This window comes from Erpetoichthys calabaricus, chromosome 2 (genome assembly GCF_900747795.2).
Source record: "Erpetoichthys calabaricus chromosome 2, fErpCal1.3, whole genome shotgun sequence".
NCBI classification, from domain to species: Eukaryota; Metazoa; Chordata; class Cladistia; order Polypteriformes; family Polypteridae; genus Erpetoichthys; species Erpetoichthys calabaricus.
Window position 1 is genome coordinate 230,293,180 of NC_041395.2, and position 19,895 is coordinate 230,313,074.

At 38.2% G+C, this 19,895-nt stretch overlaps 1 protein-coding gene across 1 annotated transcript in view; it reads left to right on the forward strand.

The window, feature by feature from the left end:
* Positions 1 to 19,667, forward strand: part of LOC127526653 (uncharacterized) — a 61,627-nt gene extending 41,960 nt beyond the window's left edge. The window contains exons 4-7 of the mRNA XM_051922596.1: positions 3,180 to 3,285; positions 5,433 to 5,512; positions 9,431 to 9,547; positions 19,564 to 19,667. Of these exons, the coding sequence (XP_051778556.1) occupies positions 3,180 to 3,285; positions 5,433 to 5,512; positions 9,431 to 9,547; positions 19,564 to 19,667 (407 nt within the window). The remainder of the gene's footprint in view (positions 1 to 3,179; positions 3,286 to 5,432; positions 5,513 to 9,430; positions 9,548 to 19,563) is intronic.
* The last annotated feature ends 228 nt before the right edge of the window (positions 19,668 to 19,895 follow it).

Consider the following 19,895-nt stretch of genomic DNA (forward strand, 5'->3'; position numbering starts at 1 on the left):
CTCCACTTTCATCTTTCATCAGTCATCAGTCAAATCCTTTCACATCTGAGTAGATGTTCCCGTTGTTTTGCATGTTTGTTGTTTTGTCCATTGAACATTTGTCACATGTGATGCCCCAACTGTTTATGATCTTTTCTTGTGTTTATGTTACAGCTCAATTTCTGACCGTTCCTTTCAGTTTTCCTTTTTATATATCCAGTAGCTTATTTTAAATGAAGAATCAGTAACGTCATCCAAGACTTCTGACCATATCCTAATTTCCAGTTTTATCTATTACTTCTTCAGATAGATATCCTCAAAAATAGCAGCTGAGTTTCCACTATTCCTACTGCAAATATTGTATTTAATACATCTTTAATGATCATTGCAGTAGATCTGTACAAGATTATGAAATCTCAGGAGCATAAAATATAGCTAGAACATTAGAAATATTTTCACAAGAATATCTCATTCACCTAGCCACTTAATCTCACCTAAAATATAGTAGGTTGAGTTTTGAAAGTCCCTAACGTCTACCGCACTACTTGGTAACCTATTCTTGTGTCTATGATTCTCTGTGTAAAGAAAAAACTAGCGTTTGTGCGAAATGTACCTTTAACAAGTTTCCAACTGTGTCCCCGTGTTCTTGATGAATACAAACTTCAATCATGTCACGTCTTAATCTCTCCTTGATTAAAGCAAGAATTCGGAATTATATCATTTTATATGACCACTACCCATTACGGTGATAGCCCACTCTAACAATCTATCATTAGAATGTAACAAAATATACAGTATTTAATTAGGTTGTACATCAAAAATTAAATTGCATTAACCTAAGAATTGTGAGGGATATTTTTGATGTGTTCATATACAGTTGCAATTGATATTGTTAGTAATTAATATTAATATACTATTTTTACATGTTTTGTCATTTTTCTGGTGATGCTGTTTTTTGTGTTTCTGACAGGCCTTCACCATTTTCCGCACTTTGCATTACCAGGGTTATGACATATACATTGTGTGACACATCTCATCATCATGATGGCATTATAAAATAAGGTCTTATGCTATGAAGAATTTCTTAAATTTAAAGTTAATATTTAAAAAAAAAAGGCTCCATGGAAAAACTTACTTTAAAATTAAAATATTTTAGGGAAGAGTTTCTTATTTTATTCCTGGCTTTGCTTTCACTTCATATTTTATACTGCAGTTTTAACATCAGCAATTGATACTGCCTTAATGTGTGTAGACTCTTAAAGCCCACTTTTGACTGCTGTTCATTATTCTCTACAATACAACAATGTAGCTGTGCCACTGAGTTTTCAATCAATTTGTCAAGATTCTGGTTCTATCATCTTGATAATGTTTCATCTTAGAGCCTGAGGCTTGTCTAAAAGCTTTCACATTTTGTCATCTTCTCAGATCCAGGGTATAAAATGAAATTTCGCTAACCAGAGTACCTTCAGCAGTCCCTGCAGACAGCAATTCATCTGTGATTTTAAACTTATGTCTAAAGTTGAAAAAGCAAACCTTAGTGATTTAGACTTTTTTGTTTACAGTTAGACAAAAAAATGTGTGGTCGAAATTTAACCCATAAGTCAAAACCTAAAAGTCAATTTCCAAATATGTTTACAAATATTTCTTAAATTTTTCGATAATTTCAGGTATAATGCAATTAATGGCTAACCTCTCATTGAAAATGTTCCACTTCCAGAACACACGTGTGGCGTGAAAGATGATACAGCCACATGTGGCACACACACACAAGAAAAAGATGTGTTCGACAATACAAACACCTGTACAAAATACATCAAAAACAAATAAACACATAAAACTATATGCTTCACTTGAAATAGACATTCCGACATATATTTAACACCAAGTCACTTGGTACCGATGGCCATTTGATTTACCTATAGCAACAGTGTGCTACTATCTATCTATCTATCTATCTATCTATCTATCTATCTATCTATCTATCTATCTATCTATCTATCTATCTATCTATCTATCTATCTATCTATCTATCTATCTATCTATCTATCTATCTATCTACACACTTTAATAAAAGGATAAGTGCCTTTATGTCTGTGTATCTGTGTGCACACCAAGTTGCTATGTCTCTGTCATTCCAACCGGTGGTGAATCACAAACAATTGTAATGATGCATTATATTATTTGAAATGTTTATAATGCACCTTCTGCTGGAATGACAAATACAAAATACATTTCAATAGATGGTGCATTGCAAACATTAGCGTTAAGGTATATGTTGATTGTTTAAATTTCAACCTGAAATTTCAACCACATACTGTATATACACTAGTATGTGTATGTATATGTGTATATAAATGAGCGATCCAGGCAGTGGTATGAGTGGCTTAGATACAGTTAGGTTTCTCTTTCTTTCTCACTCAAAGAAATGTTATTATTACCTAGGAGGGTGGTTTAGGAAATCTCTGTATTTCTAGACTAAAGGAGACATAGGAAAGAGCTGGCCATATGTCTTGAGCCTTTAAAAGAAAAGGCAAAGGCAACTACAGCCAGCAATGGGCAAACCTTAACTCAAAATGGACACCTCTCCTGAGAATGGTAATGTGACATTGAAGACCTCCAATTGAAGGTTGGGTAGAGCAAAGGTTCACTGGCAGGGTGTGGATGTTAGGTGGTGATTGTGTTTTGTGGTAAGTGGGTGGGCCACCTACTCTTTGCAGAGGGAGACAAATGAGTTTAAAGATGATTTTTTTTTTTTGCTTGATGTTTTCTTCCTAGTGTGTCTTATGTGAATCTCACATGCTTTAAAGAGAAACCACAGACCAGTTTCCTGAACTTAAGAGTTCTATGAGCTATATATATTCTAGGATGTGAGCAATGATAAAAATAGGCAAAAAGAGAAATATTTGCTTGATAATATAGTTCCACATTCAGCTTTCCAGTGGGTTTGTTGAATTATCAATTATACAATTAACTACATTTATCTCTTCTACATTTATTTAAAAAAATAAGCAGAGATTTTACTAATTTATCATTCAAAGCCTAAACAGTTTTATATCTATATAATGTCTTGGTTAATGATCAGACAAGACCCTCGTAATGATTTTAGATTGTACTGTACAAACATCTTAAAAGACTATAATTTTGCTCGAATAAAACATTCTTTTATGCCTCTAAAACACTTGTCACATTCTTTCCTTTAGTTGATTCACCCTTTTATATTCATGATGAGATCTCATCGTCTGATTCCATTCCTTCCACTGTTCCATCAACTCCAAGAAAGGATCGACCAGTATCTGCAAAGTTAAGGTTGGGTTTAACAATTTATATTTATTTAATTGTTTAAAGGGGCTGTATTGGGACATAGTGAGGTTTGTGATGTTTTTTTTCCCCACACCCCAAAAACATGCAAGTTATGTTATTTACTATCTCTAAATTGGCTCCAATGTAAGAGTTATTTGTATGGGTTATTTCCTGCTTTGCACGCACAGTTTTTGGGATAGGCTTTAATCCCAGTGGCCCTGAATTGGATTAGAGAATGTATACAGTAAGGGACGGCCAGCAGTTTATCCCGGCCAGGATGCCCCAGTAACAGAAGGATTGGGGAGGGCAGCTTATCAGGGACACTGCCTCCCCCATGACAATAGATGGCAGCTTCCCAGGACTGCAGTGGTGCCCCAGATGCCCGCAGGGCACTATGGGACTTGAAGTTTGGCATCACAGCCCTGCTGGGTACCGTGGGTGCCACCAGGAGATGCTGCAGGGAGACTGGGGAGTCCCTACTGTGTACATAGCCCGGAAGTACTCCAAAGTCATGGGGACGGAAGCACATACATACTTCCAGGCTGAAGAAAAATACAGTTCTCCATATGACCCAGAAGTGCTGATGAGTCACGTGGATGGAAGGACAGAAGCACTTCTGGGTCAAGAACTATATAAAGGACTGGTAGAGACCCAGCAAGCGAGCCGGAGTCAGGAAGAGTGTGACAGAGCTTGCTGGGAGGTGTGGAGGAGAAGAAGAGTATTGAATTATTGTGTTTATTGATTGTGTTTGTTGTGGTGGAGGTGCTTTGGAGCACAGGAAAGAAGAAATAATTAAATTAATTCTTCTTGGTGCTTTTAACTTGTGTCCAGAGTGTCTGCCTGTTGGGTTCAAGGGGCAACAGCGACCCCTAACGTCCATAATACACATAAATATATATATATATATATATATATATATATATATATATATATATATATATATATATATATATATATATATATATATATATATATATGTTGTTTTAATAACTTGCTGCACTTATTGGAATGACAGATAATGTATATTATTATTTTGCCCACCTATCTGTCACCCTCACTGTTATGCAGTCTTAATTCTGTATATAAACATTTGTATCAGCCACACTGCTTTGACCGCATTCAAAGTCCAAAATAACACATTGGAGCTCAGAGGTACAACAGCACTTTGTTGCATGGACAACAGCACCACCCAAGTGCCCTCTGCTGTGCTAAAAAGTTTATGTTAGTGTTCGAATCAACACAATGTAACCTAGAAGTGCTAGAGTATGTCTTTTTAACAACAAAAAAAAGAGTATTCGACTTGTAATACTTAACTACTTTGCTCTGTGTAATGCAGGAAACACAGAGAGATGCACAAACTTTGCAAAAATAATATAATTTGAGCAGAGCTGCCGAGTCCAAATAAAGGCAACAGAAAGGACAAACATTTTAATATTGATTCATGGTCCTTGGTATGTAGTAACTTTAACAAAAGAAATGCAGATGGTGTGCCTTTTAGATAATACAGAAATGTCACACAGAATGTTGTGTGCTGCACATTAAATTGAAAATGCTACACATACTGTATTTCCGCAGAACTCAAACTCTGCTATAACACTTCTTTCTTCAGATAGTAACTCAGTAATACAATGACTTGATGATACTATCACTACTTCTGTCTGCTAATAACAATGGTCATATCTGTTTTGCAACACAAGAGGAGCAGACATAGACTTGCTTTTGAGTCTGAGAGACTATACTTGTTTTAGAGAATGCAGAAATGGTGGAGCATTATCTTTGATTCTAATCAGTCCTTCTGTACTTTGTTGCTAACCTTTGTTTAAACTTTTTGTGTACACAAGTTATTTGCTTAATTTAATGGAATCTCAGAAATGAAATATGGGCATACAGATTCCTGTATGGAGTTTGATGTGCACATTACTTTGCTGTGATCTGGGGAGGTGAGTTATAAATGTTGACAAACCTTATCTCACCCTTATCTCAAGTACTTTGTTTTTATTTAATTTGCAAAGGAAAAATGTGTTTTCTGTCTTCACAGGTTCAATAGTTTGAATTCATGTGCATTCTTATTTTGTTCAGATTTCTTATAAAGAAAAGATTAAAATTTGATTTCATTATATTTGTCTAATGTCAATGCTTTTTCACTCTTTTAGTGTAAGACTGCCTGGCCTTCCAAGGCCTGAGGATCTATTTTATGTTCAGTCAAGAAAAGTGGCCAAAAACATGGCTCCAGGTAAGTAACCCTTTTCTAGCTGACATTTCAGTTTAAAGCAAAAATCCGCCCAAAATGATATATATTTTTTAATTTGTTATTTCCCCCATGTAGTGTGTAGTGACGGCTAAAAAAATCATGCAGAGATAACAAAGAGTCTGATGTAATAAGGCCTTACAGTGACCAACATTGGGCAACAGCAAACAGTATCAAAAATATCTATGAAAACATCTCATGTTACTTATGTTACATAATCTATGTATCAAGTCATCCAGTTGTATGCTCACAATGTCCCAAACACATTTATTTATTTTTTTAAACTGTTAAAAATTCCATATTTTAAGTGAAAATGGAACACACTTGGATGTGAATGAGTATTTGAATTAAAGACCTGCCCTCCATTGTTGCATTTATGTTCATAGCTCTGTGTGGTGGTGTTTGTCGAGGGTTTCCAAATAGTTCAAAATTTAACTACCAAAAATGCATTTCAGCAGTTTGAACTCATTTCGAAAAACAACTCCACCGTCCAAGTGCCTCTTCTTCAAACGTTTTAGTGAAATTCAAAGAAAATTCACTCAAAAGATAAAGAAGGAAGCTGATAATACACACAAAAAAGAAAAGTTCCTATCTATGATAATGTGTTCAGGCTTAAGGATCTAGATACTTTTCTTAGAGTTTCTATATGTTATCACATACACCAGGACCTACGGTTAACATACATACATACATACGGTCAGAAAAACTCTATGCCCTTAATGCCTTTCTGTCTAACAGTTTGTGTTTCTTTCTGGCTGTCTGAGTTCAATCTGAGGCTATTCTGTTGTCTAAATACAGATATATAGCAGAACATTAAGGTCATTCCATTAATTTGTTAGCTATAGGGGGTAAACAAAATTTTCCATTATCAATGTGAAACCTACATTCTATTCAAATTAAACAAAAACGTAGGTAAGTTTATCATTATCATTAAGGTTCGACTCTTACCCGGTCAGCCACAACTGAAGTATCTAAGGATTACAGTCGATTCTGCTTAATTGGGCCACCGGTTAATTGGGGCAGCCGCTTATTTGGGCCAAATCTCAAGGAATGAAAACCAAAATAATAAACTAATACATAATTCAAACGCTTAATTGGGACAGTAGCAGACGTGTGCTGTAAGTCAGTCATCTATCGTCGCCCGTCGAAGAAGCACTGGTAAGTTTAGATAGTACAATCTTAGAGTGGAGTAGCACATGTCTGCTTAATAGTCTACCGTCACCACTACCGAACCGTATTCAGTTACCCCTACACCACCTCATGTGTACGTATAACGTATAAGTAAACTTTTTTTTGTCAATTTTTTTTATAAAATTATAACCCTTGCCAAGATGCCAAGAAATTATTTTACACTTTCAAGTAAAATTGCTTTGTTGGATAAAATTAGAAGCCAGCCATTTAATACAAGCCATCGTAGGCTCACTGAGATAACTGGTTTACCAAAATATACCATAGTGCGTCTCTTACAACAAGAAAATCAACTGCGTGAGGAATGGACATTACAGAAAAGACGAACTGCAAAGGACAAAGTACAAACTTACAAAAACAGAAGACAGACTACACTTGATGCATTTTTGCAGCATTAAATTGTATGTACATACTTAATTATTTTACTTTAGAATTTATTATTATTTTTTCTTCACAGCTTATATTATTTTCTTATAATTTATATTTGGGTTCAATAATTTTATTAAAATATTGAAAGAAAATTGTTTATTGTTTAATTTTATGTGGAATTCACTTAATTGGGGCAGCCGCTTAATTGGGACAAAATGTCCTAGTTCTAATGTGTCCCAATTAAGAGGAATCCACTGTATTCAGTGCTACTCCATGAAACTGCAGTAGTAAATTGTTTTTCTGCTTGTTCTGAAGCCTCTCAGATGTGCACAAGTAAGAGGCATATTCTCTTCCTGATAATGTTTTCACTTGCTTTTCTTTCATTTTTAAACTTTAGCATTACTTGTCTCTCTGCACACACTTTTGGTTCATATCAGCTGAAATATAATGTTAACAAATGAATAAGCTGTTACTGGGCTGAACTCCTGACCAAGAAATGAGCCAGGGAGGCAGGTCTTGAATTTAAATGTTTGGGTGCGTCTGAACATTTTTCAATTTTGTTCATGGGAACGTTTTCCAGAAGCAGTTTATTTAACAATATTTTACTGAAAATACATGTGTTTGGGGCATTGTGAGTAGTTATGAGTGAAACCTGTTCTCGATGATTTTTGGATTTTCTGTGAACTTAGCTAAATACATTGAAGTCAGTGAGGAACGAGCAACTGAACTATTTTGAGTGAATTATTATGGTGCAATGGTCTTATAAGGCTATGGAAGTGGTCGCTGATTATGCTGGACTGATTATTGTCACTGAAAACTTAACCTGAGCTGTGGGGTAGCAGTGTTAACCACTATGTAAGTGTGCCTCCCTGAGTCCAACAAAGCTCTGAGTCCTTTATCTCTGTCTGTGTCTTCTGAGCTCCTAAACCTGTGACTAACACCTAGAGAGCCTGTGATGCAAGGAATCAGCATTATATACTCAGGGTGCTGTCCCTGTCGCTACCTGATCTGTGCTATGTATCGAGGACAATGACATACTTAATCAAGCAGTGAAGACAAAATCTATAATTGATCTATGCTTAACAGTGAAGTATTTTCATAATTCTCACTATGGTAAGCTAAATGCAAGTCTGGAGAACCAATCGTTCAGTGACATCTTGCCTGCATGTATATCATGTAGATCATTCATGTGTCAAGCAGACTGGACAGCACAGTAAAAGCTGCAGTGGAGTACGCTTACAGTATGCATGTGTGAAAGTTCTGTGCATGCGTGACACAAATTGTGCAGGTAGTGCAAATTGGGTAGTTACAAGCACAGCCAACACTGGCTGCTACATGTCTTTGATGTCACACTGATCTCACAAAGCATCATGGGGCACTGGGAAAAAACAAGACAGGCACATGGTATATTTTCAAGACGAAAATTCTGCAAACCCAGCAAATTCACTGCAAAAAATACTTTGGTGAATTTTGTTGATCATCTCTAGTTGTGAGCATTCAGCGAGATGACTTGACATATAGATTATGCAACACAAATAATGAGAGATTTTTATTTGTTTGCTGGAATTGGTTACCATAGGCCCCAATTATATTAGAAACTGTTATCTCTGTTCGACAAAGACTGCCTGTTTTACCTACCAGTCAGAGTACTTTTGAACAGCATCCAGTGCAAGCTTTCACGTATCAAGTAACCATGCACTCAGTTGCCTATAGGGGTTAGGGAGCTTCATCTGTGGTGTTTCCTGACAACTCCTGTTAACATGGTAGTCTTTGTCATAAAAAAATACAGTACTATATTCTCCTGCACCGTGTCTGCATGTTTTTATTAGGATGCCCTCCTCCTGTTTCTGTCAGGATATGCTGCAGAATCTCTATTTATTAAACTTTGGGAAAGAAGCTTAGTCTTTGTTCACTTTCTGTTGAGTGTCCAGGTTATATAGGCAGAAGCATGTGATGGAGAATTGCGTCTTTCTACAGCTCTGGATTACGTTAGATGTGAGTTAGAGGTTAATACAGGACTAGATTAAAATTGTTTAGGTAAGCAAGGTCAATTCACAGACTAGTAAAACAGTTTCCTAAAGGCTCATGAAAAATTATGTTTACTGTGTAAACAGATCACCAACAAAACTTGAACCACACAAGTACAGTACTGGAAGTCAAATGTACCTAGACTGTTTCCTACCTTTGGAGCACAACAGACACTTGAAGCAAGATACTGTCCGTATTTGATCCCACAGGCCTGCTTAACAACTTTAAGCTCTCTGTGATGTCTTCCACACCTTGAAAGGTAATATATGCGGCATCTCACTGAAATCCTAATTCATTCGATATTCTCTTGCTTTGTAGACATTGTCCTTGAGTGCATGGGAAGTTTCTGGGAACTGCATTGTCCATATTTAACAAAGTCAAGGATACTGATGGAGCTGTTTTCTTCGGTTAAGAAGCCTAAAGGCCAAGATAATGGTAAATATCTATCTATCTATCTATCTATCTATCTATCTATCTATCTATCTATCTATCTATCTATCTATCTATCTATCTATCTATCTATCTATCTATCTATCTATCTATCTATCTATCTATCTATCTATCTATCTATCTATCTATCTATCTGGCAGTGTTGCTGGGGCTGGGAACACAACCAGGATGTTGCAGGATAAGCTAGAGTCTTCCAGACAGCCTCTAGATAGATAGATAGATACTTTATTAATCCCAAGGGGAAATTCACATACTCCAGCAGCAAAAAATATTAAATTAAAGAGTAATAAAAAATGCAGGTAAAAAACAGACAATAACTTGAATAATGTTCAACGTTTACCCCCTCTGGTGGAATTGAAGAGACGCATAGTTTGGGGGAGGAATGATCTTCTCAGTCTGTCAGTGGAGCAGGACAGTGACAGCAGTCTGTCGCTGAAACTGCTCCTCTGTCTGGAGATGACACTGTTTAATGGATGTAGTGGATTTTTCATAATTGATAGGAGCCTGCTGAGTGCCCGTTGCTCTGCTACGGATGTCAAACCATCCAGCTCTATGCCAACAATAGAGCCTGCCTTCCTCACCAGTTTGTCCAGGCGTGAGGCATCCTTCTTCTTAATGCTACCTCCCCAGCACACCACTGCGTAGGAGAGCAGGAGAAAAACAAACACACATGCACACATAGTAGCATAAGGAAAGGTCCAGTTTTATGATCTTCTTGGCTCATAAAACTAAAACCAGAGCCTTCATCTCCAAAATTAGCCTTCAAAGCTCCAATGAGACCTAGAAAAAGACTTTGAAAAGAGCACTCACAGGAATTCAATTTCAAAAATCCAAGATAGAGGCAAACAAAAATAGTCTTTAATAATGCCACAGAGTCAATACTGAGGCCTTTTTAGGTTTATATAGGCCTGGTTGAAGTATTAGGCACTCCCACCCTATAGACTCAGCGAGAACAAGAAAAATATACATGATTGAAATAATAAAAATAATATAATAATATTTCATACAATATAATACCATAATTATTAAACAAAATACAGTGAAAAATAATTCAATAGCAAAATAATATGTAAAGAATAATAAAAAATATTTTAAAAGAAGAAAATACATCTGAGCCATTATACTAGCTCCGTTATGTGGCAGCAGTTTTTAAATAAGAATGGAATCTGAAGACAGATTGGGGTTGTATTAACAGGCAAAGAAGAAAGAATTCTGGGAATACAAAACTATAATAAACAAGCCCAGGATGTCAAACGAAAATTGTAAATCAAAAAATTCAGTGGAAGAGTCAAAAAGCAAAATGATTTAATATAACCAGAGCAAAAACATAAGATGAAAGTTTTGTTGTCCAAAATCAGATGAAAACACTAATGGGAATGCTAGTCCTTTCTTTGTTGTATCCACAAACTCGGACAAGCTAGGAAGTGCCCTTTATACTCCTGAGCAGGTGATGTTATGCCCTGCACACTTCCAGTTGAACTGTTAGGTGAGTGGACCAAACAGAATGTACTGCTGGAAAATGTGTTTTTCTTTTAAACCTTATTAAAAAGGTATCTAAACAAAATTAAATTAACCCATTTTCCCAAATGAAGCCTTGGTTTGTTTTTAAAGGTCAATGAATGACTAGAAAATAAAACACACCTCAGATCATGACAGTTATTTCCTAACAACCAGCACATACCACTGTGAAAACGCACAGGCTGGCATGGGGCTAGTGTGCCAATTATGAATACCGTGTGTCCCAGAAGGTAATTAGGCAGGGGCACCAACCAGAGAGTGGAGAGCTGCAGTCTTGGGTAAAGTGTGCAAGGCTTCCTCAGGATGCCAGAGGACATGCAACCCAGCAGCCCATGCTAGGGGCATCAGGCCATCTCATTGCACAGAGAATAAGAAAAAAAAGGAAAAGCCACAGGCTGTAACACTTTCTGGCTATTAGAGGGCCAACAGCCCCAGAAGGAAATGTTTGGGACCATGCTGTTCTTCTAATAGACCAGGCTGTTGGCTAGCCTAGAAGGTCTGTTCACTTAGGGGCAACAAAAGACACAAGAGTACAGGTGACTTTGATAAATTGTTGTGGGCAAGTGGCTGAGCCACCCCTCAAAGTAGACACAGGTTCCAAACTTTAATCACATTCAGGGAGGTAGAAGAGCTTTCTGTTTTCTTCGGTTTTGAGTTCTCCAAATAACTATTACTCCTTTGACTTTTTTACTTTTAATAAAGATGCCATATACCTGACATTTCTGCTTCTTTGGTGTCATTTCTGGGTGTTGAAGGATGTTACATAGACCCCCTCATATCACAAATGCCTTTCACATCTTTCTAACTATCTAATACTGTTCATGTATATATATATATATTACATCTGAAAAAGGTCAATTATAGGCTTCCATATCTGCTGCTTCATCACCATGTAGACACAATGGTTAATATTGCTACCTCACAGCTCCCAGAGCCCAGATTTACCTACTTACATGAGAACAACTTGTATGGCATTTGCACATTCTTCTTGTGTTTGTTTGGGTTTTCCTTGGATACTAAGGTTCCATTTTACATTTCGAGAAGGTGCACAAACTAACTGGCACAGTGTGACGTGATGGACTGGCATGTACCCTGGCAGGATATTTTGTGGCTCTCTGTGACCCCACATCAAAAATGAAATTTAGGAAATGGGTGATTAGATGGATTTATAGCATTTCCTGTTTTACCGTTACAACTCAATGAAAAAGTACCAGTTACTTCATCAGTATTGGCAAAGTGCCTGTCATAGGGAAAGTATAATATAGTCCTTTACTAGACACTTCTTTGACTTTAAAGATTAATACATTGAAACAATAATAAATGTCTGCTTGAATACAACTTAGATGAATACATTTGGGGCGGCACGGTGGCGCAGTGGTAGCGGTGCTGCCTCGCAGTTAGGAGACCCGGGTTCACTTCCCAGGTCCTCCCTGCGTGGAGTTTGCATGTTCTCCCCGTGTCTGCGTGGGTTTCCTCCGGGCGCTCCGGTTTCCTCCCACAGTCCAAAGACATGCATGTTAGGTGGATTGGCGATTCTAAATTGGCCCTAGTGTGTGCTTGGTGTGTGGGTGTGTTTGTGTGTGTGTCCTGCGGTGGGTTGGCACCCTGCCCGGGATTGATTCCTGCCTTGTGCCCTGTGTTGGCTGGGATTGGCTCCAGCAGACCCCCGTGACCCTGTGTTCGGATTCAGCGGGTTGGAAAATGGATGGATGGATGGATGAATACATTTGTAATAAGAATGGGATGAATAGACCAAACCCAGAGAATAACAGAATATAAAAACATGTGAAGGTTTACATACAACAAATGATTAAATTCTAATTCACTGTTTTAGCCAGCCAAACAGATAGCTAGCCCCCCTTTTGTCATTTTCTGCTGTATACACAGGACAATTCAGACATGAGAGATGGAAATCCTCTGCGAGTTAGTAGTCACAACATAATTCCATTAGATATGAGGTTCTGTAAACCAGCAAAAGAAGAGAATGACCAGCAAAGGGCAGGTGCACGATTGCCTTGCATTTGAACAATGGATTAGGCCCCGGTCCATAATTGGTCCCTGCTTTGGTTAGAACATTAATGAGTATCTCATCCAACAGTTTTATTAGTGATTACTGGAAAATAAAAGAAGTCTTTCTACGTATACAGGCAAAAACACAGAATGGCCATCGTCATTTGCAAATGAAGTCATTAGATCATTCACCAAAGCAAGAGTTTTAGGTAAAATCCTGAAATCCAAGGATGTGACGAAATAAAAGTATGATTGTTTTCTAGTCTCTTACATGTTTTAGATGATGTGAGATGTGCATCACCATCTTATGTATCAAGGCCGTCATGATGTTGAGGATCACATGACTGCAAAACACACACATCACATGTGTAGCAACATGCAGGATCATAAAAACTACAAGCTTTAAAATGTCAATGACCGTACAGAAACAGACACACAAAATCATGCAGTGAGAGGAACCTGATAAGGCTCACCACCATCCCCACTTCTATTCCTCTTCTCCTATTTAAGTATATGGTGACTCAAAAAAGCCTCATTATATGCTGACAACATCTTACTTTTACTTAGTAATGTTCCATCTGATCTGCTTCACATTCTTAAATTATTTAACTGTTATGAAGCTGAGTCAGGGTCAAAATTAATTGGAAAAAATCTACCCCTCTCCTCTTAAATTGTATAGAAGTTCACTCTCCACTCCTCTGCTTGTCAAGTAAAATCATTTCAATATCTTGGCAATTAGTAATTATGTAAAGGGTATAGTTACCTCGTCATGCATTTAAAAACAGGACCTCTTCTCTTTCTTTCTGTTTCTTTCACTTGCTATCTTTTGGCTTCCGATTGGCCCATTGTTAAAACAAATGTCAGACCTAGTACAAATTTTGTTAGGTATGTGCTCCCATCAAATATTTGCCTACATTTATTGGTTTATTGGGTCATTATTGTCAACTAAATTCCATTTATAGAATGGAAAGTCCCTGTATTAAGTATGCCAACCTAATCCATAGGGAGGTTCTCTGCCAGATCAAGAACTGAATCAATATTGAACTGGATTGACCCTCCTACTAAACCCTCACTCGTGACTCCCAATTAAAAACACATCGGCTGCCTCCCATTTCTTACCTGTCTTTCCTTTTACTTCCTTGAAGATAAAGTACCTTCTTCTCTGTCTGGGTCCTACCGTGCCCTGCACATTAAAAACATAGAATTAGTTGGAGGGTGTCATGAACCCAAACCCAAAATGGCACTGCCACACTCAAGTTTTTTAATAATGAGGTTTTTCAGACCAGTGGATCCTCTGCTTGCTTCTTACCCCGAATATATCAAGTCAGTAATACTTTTGGAGATATTTTAGATGTCATAAGGCTCATTGAGATCCTGGTTCTCTATTCTCTCCTCTTTCTTTTTGTTTTATCTCTAACTGAAGATGGATGGAGTCTTCTCTATCATCACATTCCCTCCATCATCACCTTCTCATAATACAGTATTTGCTTGTTCCCTTTCTAACCTTAATAAGCCAGTAGCTATGTTATATGGCGAATTGTGCGCAGCAACCTCAAAGTTGGCCAAACATCTTCCATCCTATATTAATCTGTATTGAAAAATTATATTTAAAAATATCATGCTGTCATCAATAAATCAGAATAATCAACATACCTGTTCCTGTAAGCATTTTGCCATAGGCCTTGCCCCAAGCCCTACTGTAGTTTTAATTTGTTATAAATTAAATCTCCTCTTGATGAGGCTGGCAGAGCTGTTATCATACATGTAAGCCCTGGAGCATTTCTCTACATATTTTGGACCTGTGACTCCATATTAGTTATGAGTCGTCAGTTCTCTCACTTTTATTCTTTATTCTTATTTTCTTTTTTCCCCTCACATCTTTCTTCTTCTGGATTTTTTCCCCTCTCTCACTCCACTGTTCAGCATAAACTCTTGTCTTGAGGCTGGCTTTGGCCTCCAAGTGGAGAGCGGCTAACTCCTTTGACCTTGAGTACTAGAAATCATCTCTATACAACTTAACTGTCCTTGAACTTTCAGCCATGAAAATGAACAGGCCTTCCACTGTTTATATTAAGCAATGGCAAAAGGCAGTCGATCTGGAATGCAGCCAGCTGTCCAAAAAAAGTGACAACTGAAAGTAATCTCTTCAAGGCCTGTCTATATTATTCTTGACAAATAAAGCCACTCTGTTTAACTTGGCTCTCGGTTATGCGTTGACGCAAGCTGTGTCTTCTGTACACCTCTTCATGAAATGCTTAGTTAGCACTTACCGAATGGGGGGTTGTGAGGGTGAGGGTCAATAGGTCTGACACTCCACCTTCTTCTTTTCTTCCTCTTAAAGTCTGTAATAGCAGGCAGAATTCTTCTTCTATCAACAGAGTTTCACATATTCTGCTGCAACATTGTTAGCTATGCAACATTGACCAAACAATGTGACTCATTGACTAGGAAAATATCAATGCGCTGATCAAATGGCTATGACAAGTATACTGTATACTGTGGGGAACAGCCCGGACACAGACAGGTAGACATGATGGTTTTACCCAACACACGTTTATTAATCATATTTGCAGTGCACAGACCCAGTGCCGCAGTACCAATCACCCCTCAAGTCCTTGGCCACACTCACAATGCCTTTCACAGTCTCTGGTCCGCCTCCACTCCTCTCCACCAAGCTTGTCCTCTTCCACTCGACTCTTGCCCATGACTGGAGGGAGGCGGCCCCTTTTATCCACCCCGGATGGACTCCAGGTGTATCCGGAGGAGCTTCTATAGCCACACCCCTGTGTGGTGGAAGCTCTGGTGGCGTATCCGGAAGTCCTCCGGGTGTCCCCAATCCTCTTCCCCCCAGCACTTCCGGGTGTGGCGGAAGTGCTGAGGTTCAGGGCTCCCAAAGCATCGGGGCGCCCCCTGGCGGTGACCACGGGCCCCTACAGGGTAGAGCTTCAAAGCTCTATTGGTGCATCCGACATTGGCAAGTAGCGCCATAGACTGTCCAGGGGCTTACTGATGTTCTACACCAGGTCTGGGAGGAGATCCCCCAGGGCACTATAAGCCATCTCATCAGGTGCATGTCCAGATGTTGTCGGGAGTACATACAGGCATGTGGGGTCCTTACACACTACTGAATCACATTATCAGCTGCCATGATGAAATTCACCCAAGTTGGATCAGCCTGCAATTTCAATTTTTTACTTTAATTTTCAGTGTAATGTTGAATCCAGTCCTCAATGGGTTGGTGATTTTGGTTTCCACTGACCATTATTACATCATTTTGTTCTCAATAAATTACACGATACTCTACTTGAATATTTTGTTCATCGTGATGTGTGATTTAAGTGTTTCCTTAATTAAGCAGAACATCTGCACTAACAACCTATGAAGATTCCATTGAGGGAGAATAAATTCAAAAGTAGGTAACACTTATTTGTAACACTACATAGTACCTGTCAATAAACAGGTAAATATAATTTAGTTTTCTGATTTATGAGTAGAATCTGAGTTTATTTAAACAAAGGATCTCATTTGGTTTTTTTTTTTTCGGAAACCCTGCTTACAGCCCTGCCTATGACCTGTTATGCATCTAATGCTTCTGGGTCCCAGTGATGTTCACCAGGATATGTTCATTACAAAATGAATGGATAAACTAGAGAAATGATACATGATGGGGTCTTAATCATAAGCATACATTGACTTTAATGCAATAATACAAATTCCGGTAATCCATTCTAAATAATAAACTACATCTTTTGAAATGCAGCTTTTCAATGCCAGTAGGACTAGAAGTAAGTAGAGTACTCAAAGGCTAAAGGCGTGCCAGCAGTAAAGGTGGTATAGCTTTGAACTGGGCAGAGCTGTTTTACACATGGTGCCGAGTCGTCTTCTGACTGGAGTATGCACATTTTTCCCATGTTCTAAAAGTTTATCACCCACATTCCCAAAAACATGCCATTTAGCAGGATTTATAAATCTGAACTGGCCATGCAAGGGACTAGTGCCCTATACAGCTATGGCTCCTCCCTCTCAGTCAGTGCTGCTGGGATAGGCAACCCTAAACTGTTTTGACAAAGTATATGTGTATGCAAAATTGAATGGCTTGTTCCTGGAGTTGTAATTACTTTTTTGTCTAACAGCTTATTTAATTTAAACATTAGTATAACAGGCTGTCAGACAGTCAGCTTGTTAGCAGACCATAATCAGAGCAATTAAAGGCAATTGAACAATTAAGTGACAATTGATTAGAATTGCCAAAATACTAAAGACATAGAAGTTAAAAGTTAAATTCCTCCTGTATCATGGGCAAATGATGCATACAATGCCTGATTTAAGACTCTAAAAACAGTGTAAATGACTTATGATTTCACAATGGGTTCATCACTTCCCACATCCTCTTATGAAACCGAAGCAATTAAACATAAAAAAAAATATGTGGTGGGGGTTATCATGTTCTGCGGTGGGTTGGCACCCTGCCCGGGATTGGTTCCTGCCTTGTGCCCTGTGTTGGCTGGGATTGGCTCCAGCAGACCCCTGTGACCCTGTGTTCGGATTCAGCAGGTTGGAAAATGGATGGATGGATGGATGGGTTATCATGTTATAGAAGGTCCTATGTAGGCCTGGCCCTTCAAAGTTTTGCCTGAGTATTGGTAGTTGTTGTTTGGTGCTATTCTGGATTGTGGATTTTGTTGTAATTTGATTATTTTACTTTACTTATTCCTCTAAATTGGCCATATATAATGGAGTCTGTAATGTGATGTACTGGTGAATCTGTCTGGCAGGTTAAAATGAATGCAGGGGTCTTCAGTCACTCACACTTTAAATTGGTCGGCTGGACACAGTGACATTTATCAGGTTCAAGGTGGTGTGGGTACACAAGCAGCAATAGTTTACCATTTATTAGTAATCAAGTCGATAATTTGATCATCTGACTGCTACCTTGTGTCAACGTTTAAATAGAAAGAAAATCAAACTCACATAAAAATTAAGTTGTAACCAGCTGGCTACAGAGAAAAACAAAAACAACAATTAAGTGTCATCTTGAAGAAAATAAACCTTCTTTGGGAAGCTATAGCCGTTTACAACTGACATCCATTGCACGAGCCTATTTAAAGTTATGGGGTTGTTGGAGCCTCTCCGTGATGGACTGAACAGAAGGCTGGAATAAACCCTGGCATAGAGTGGCACATTCCAACACACGTGCCAACACACACTCACTGTGCTCCAGTTAATTCTAAGACACTTGTTTTCAGAATGTGGGACAGAAATGCGTAATTCCAGGAGAAAGATCTATGCAGACATAGGAAGAACATGCATAATCCATGCAAGCAGTGCCCAAGCCCAGTCTACTACAGCTATAAGAGGTCTAACCACTGTGTTTCCATGATGCCACCATGTTAAATAACACTGATTTATAATGATAAAAATAAAACTTGTGACTCCATAACAGAAAAGTAAGTACTGAAAACAGATAAATGCTTTCTAAATGTTTCTTTAAACTGCCATAACGTTTGCAAAATCAATGCTGGCAGGATGGGCTCTGACTTTTTTGTAGTCCTGAAACCGGGTGAAGTAATTTGAGGATGGAATACTATAAAACAGAACCCATAAATGTACTGGCACAATGCTAAGCTGGTAATGAGAGAAGCAGGTCTTAAAGAAAAGATGTTCTGTCCTCTTGTTAATGACTCAACTTTATCACTAATACATACAGTGTGAATTTTGGAGCTTTGAAGCCCATTTCTATTTTAAAATGATAGAGCAAGCAGGAAACCAACAAGGGCTGTGGGAAAAATATCTTGCTCTGGTAAAACTTTCAAATGTTTTCAACTGCATAATTAAGAACAGATGCCAACTGCAGACTGGCATAACCTAGAAAGGAAAACACAGAGGGATGCAGGGGTGTGGGGTGGTATCATATTAAAAACGCACCCAGGAATAAGCTGTGTACACCTGTTTAAAAACTGAATGCTGTTAGAGGACTGCAAAAATACAACTTACCTAAAAACCCGGGAGAGTTTACCAGGCCTAGGCAAAGGTGCCATGATACAGTATATGAAGGTGCAGTTCAAAGGTGTCTTTTATGAAACCTAATGTAGATATTATTTTTGGGAGCAAACAAAATTTTAAATGTTTTTAATATATTAAGCTATTTTCTTCTATTCATACATTTTCCGTGCTTTATATTTCATTACAACTAGAAATTACAACAGCAGAACCAGGTTAAAGAAATTGCATTACATTTATATCTATAATCACAGATCTCTGTTCTCTTTGTAAACATCATGAGACCTCTCTATCCAGATAAGTGTCACGATGAGCCAGTGCTTATCCTGACAAGACTGGGTACAAGATGGCAACTGACCAAAAGGCCATCACGGTGATTCATTTATGCACATGCGCTCAAACTTAATCATCTTCAGAAACCATATAATTGCCTCTGAGATCTGCAAAATAATATTTATTTTTATTATGAGCAGGTCACAAAGCTTTCTTACCATCTAGAATTCAGATTGAAATAAGGACTGATAATAAGATTCCATCACAAGGCCGTAGACTGTGTGGAGATCAGCCTGACTACTGACAGACACAGGACACACAGAAGTCCCAAAAACACACGTGTTTAATTGTCTCCTTTGTTCTTTACAGCACCACACAATGCACAAATCCCCAACAATGCTCACATTCCTTCTTTTTCTCTGTCTCTCTCTTCTTTTTCTCTATTCTTCTCTGCTGCCACCACTCCTCACCCGTAACCTCTGTCCTCTGCCTCCCGACTTCGGCTCCCTCAATAGAGCGAGGCGGCCTCTTT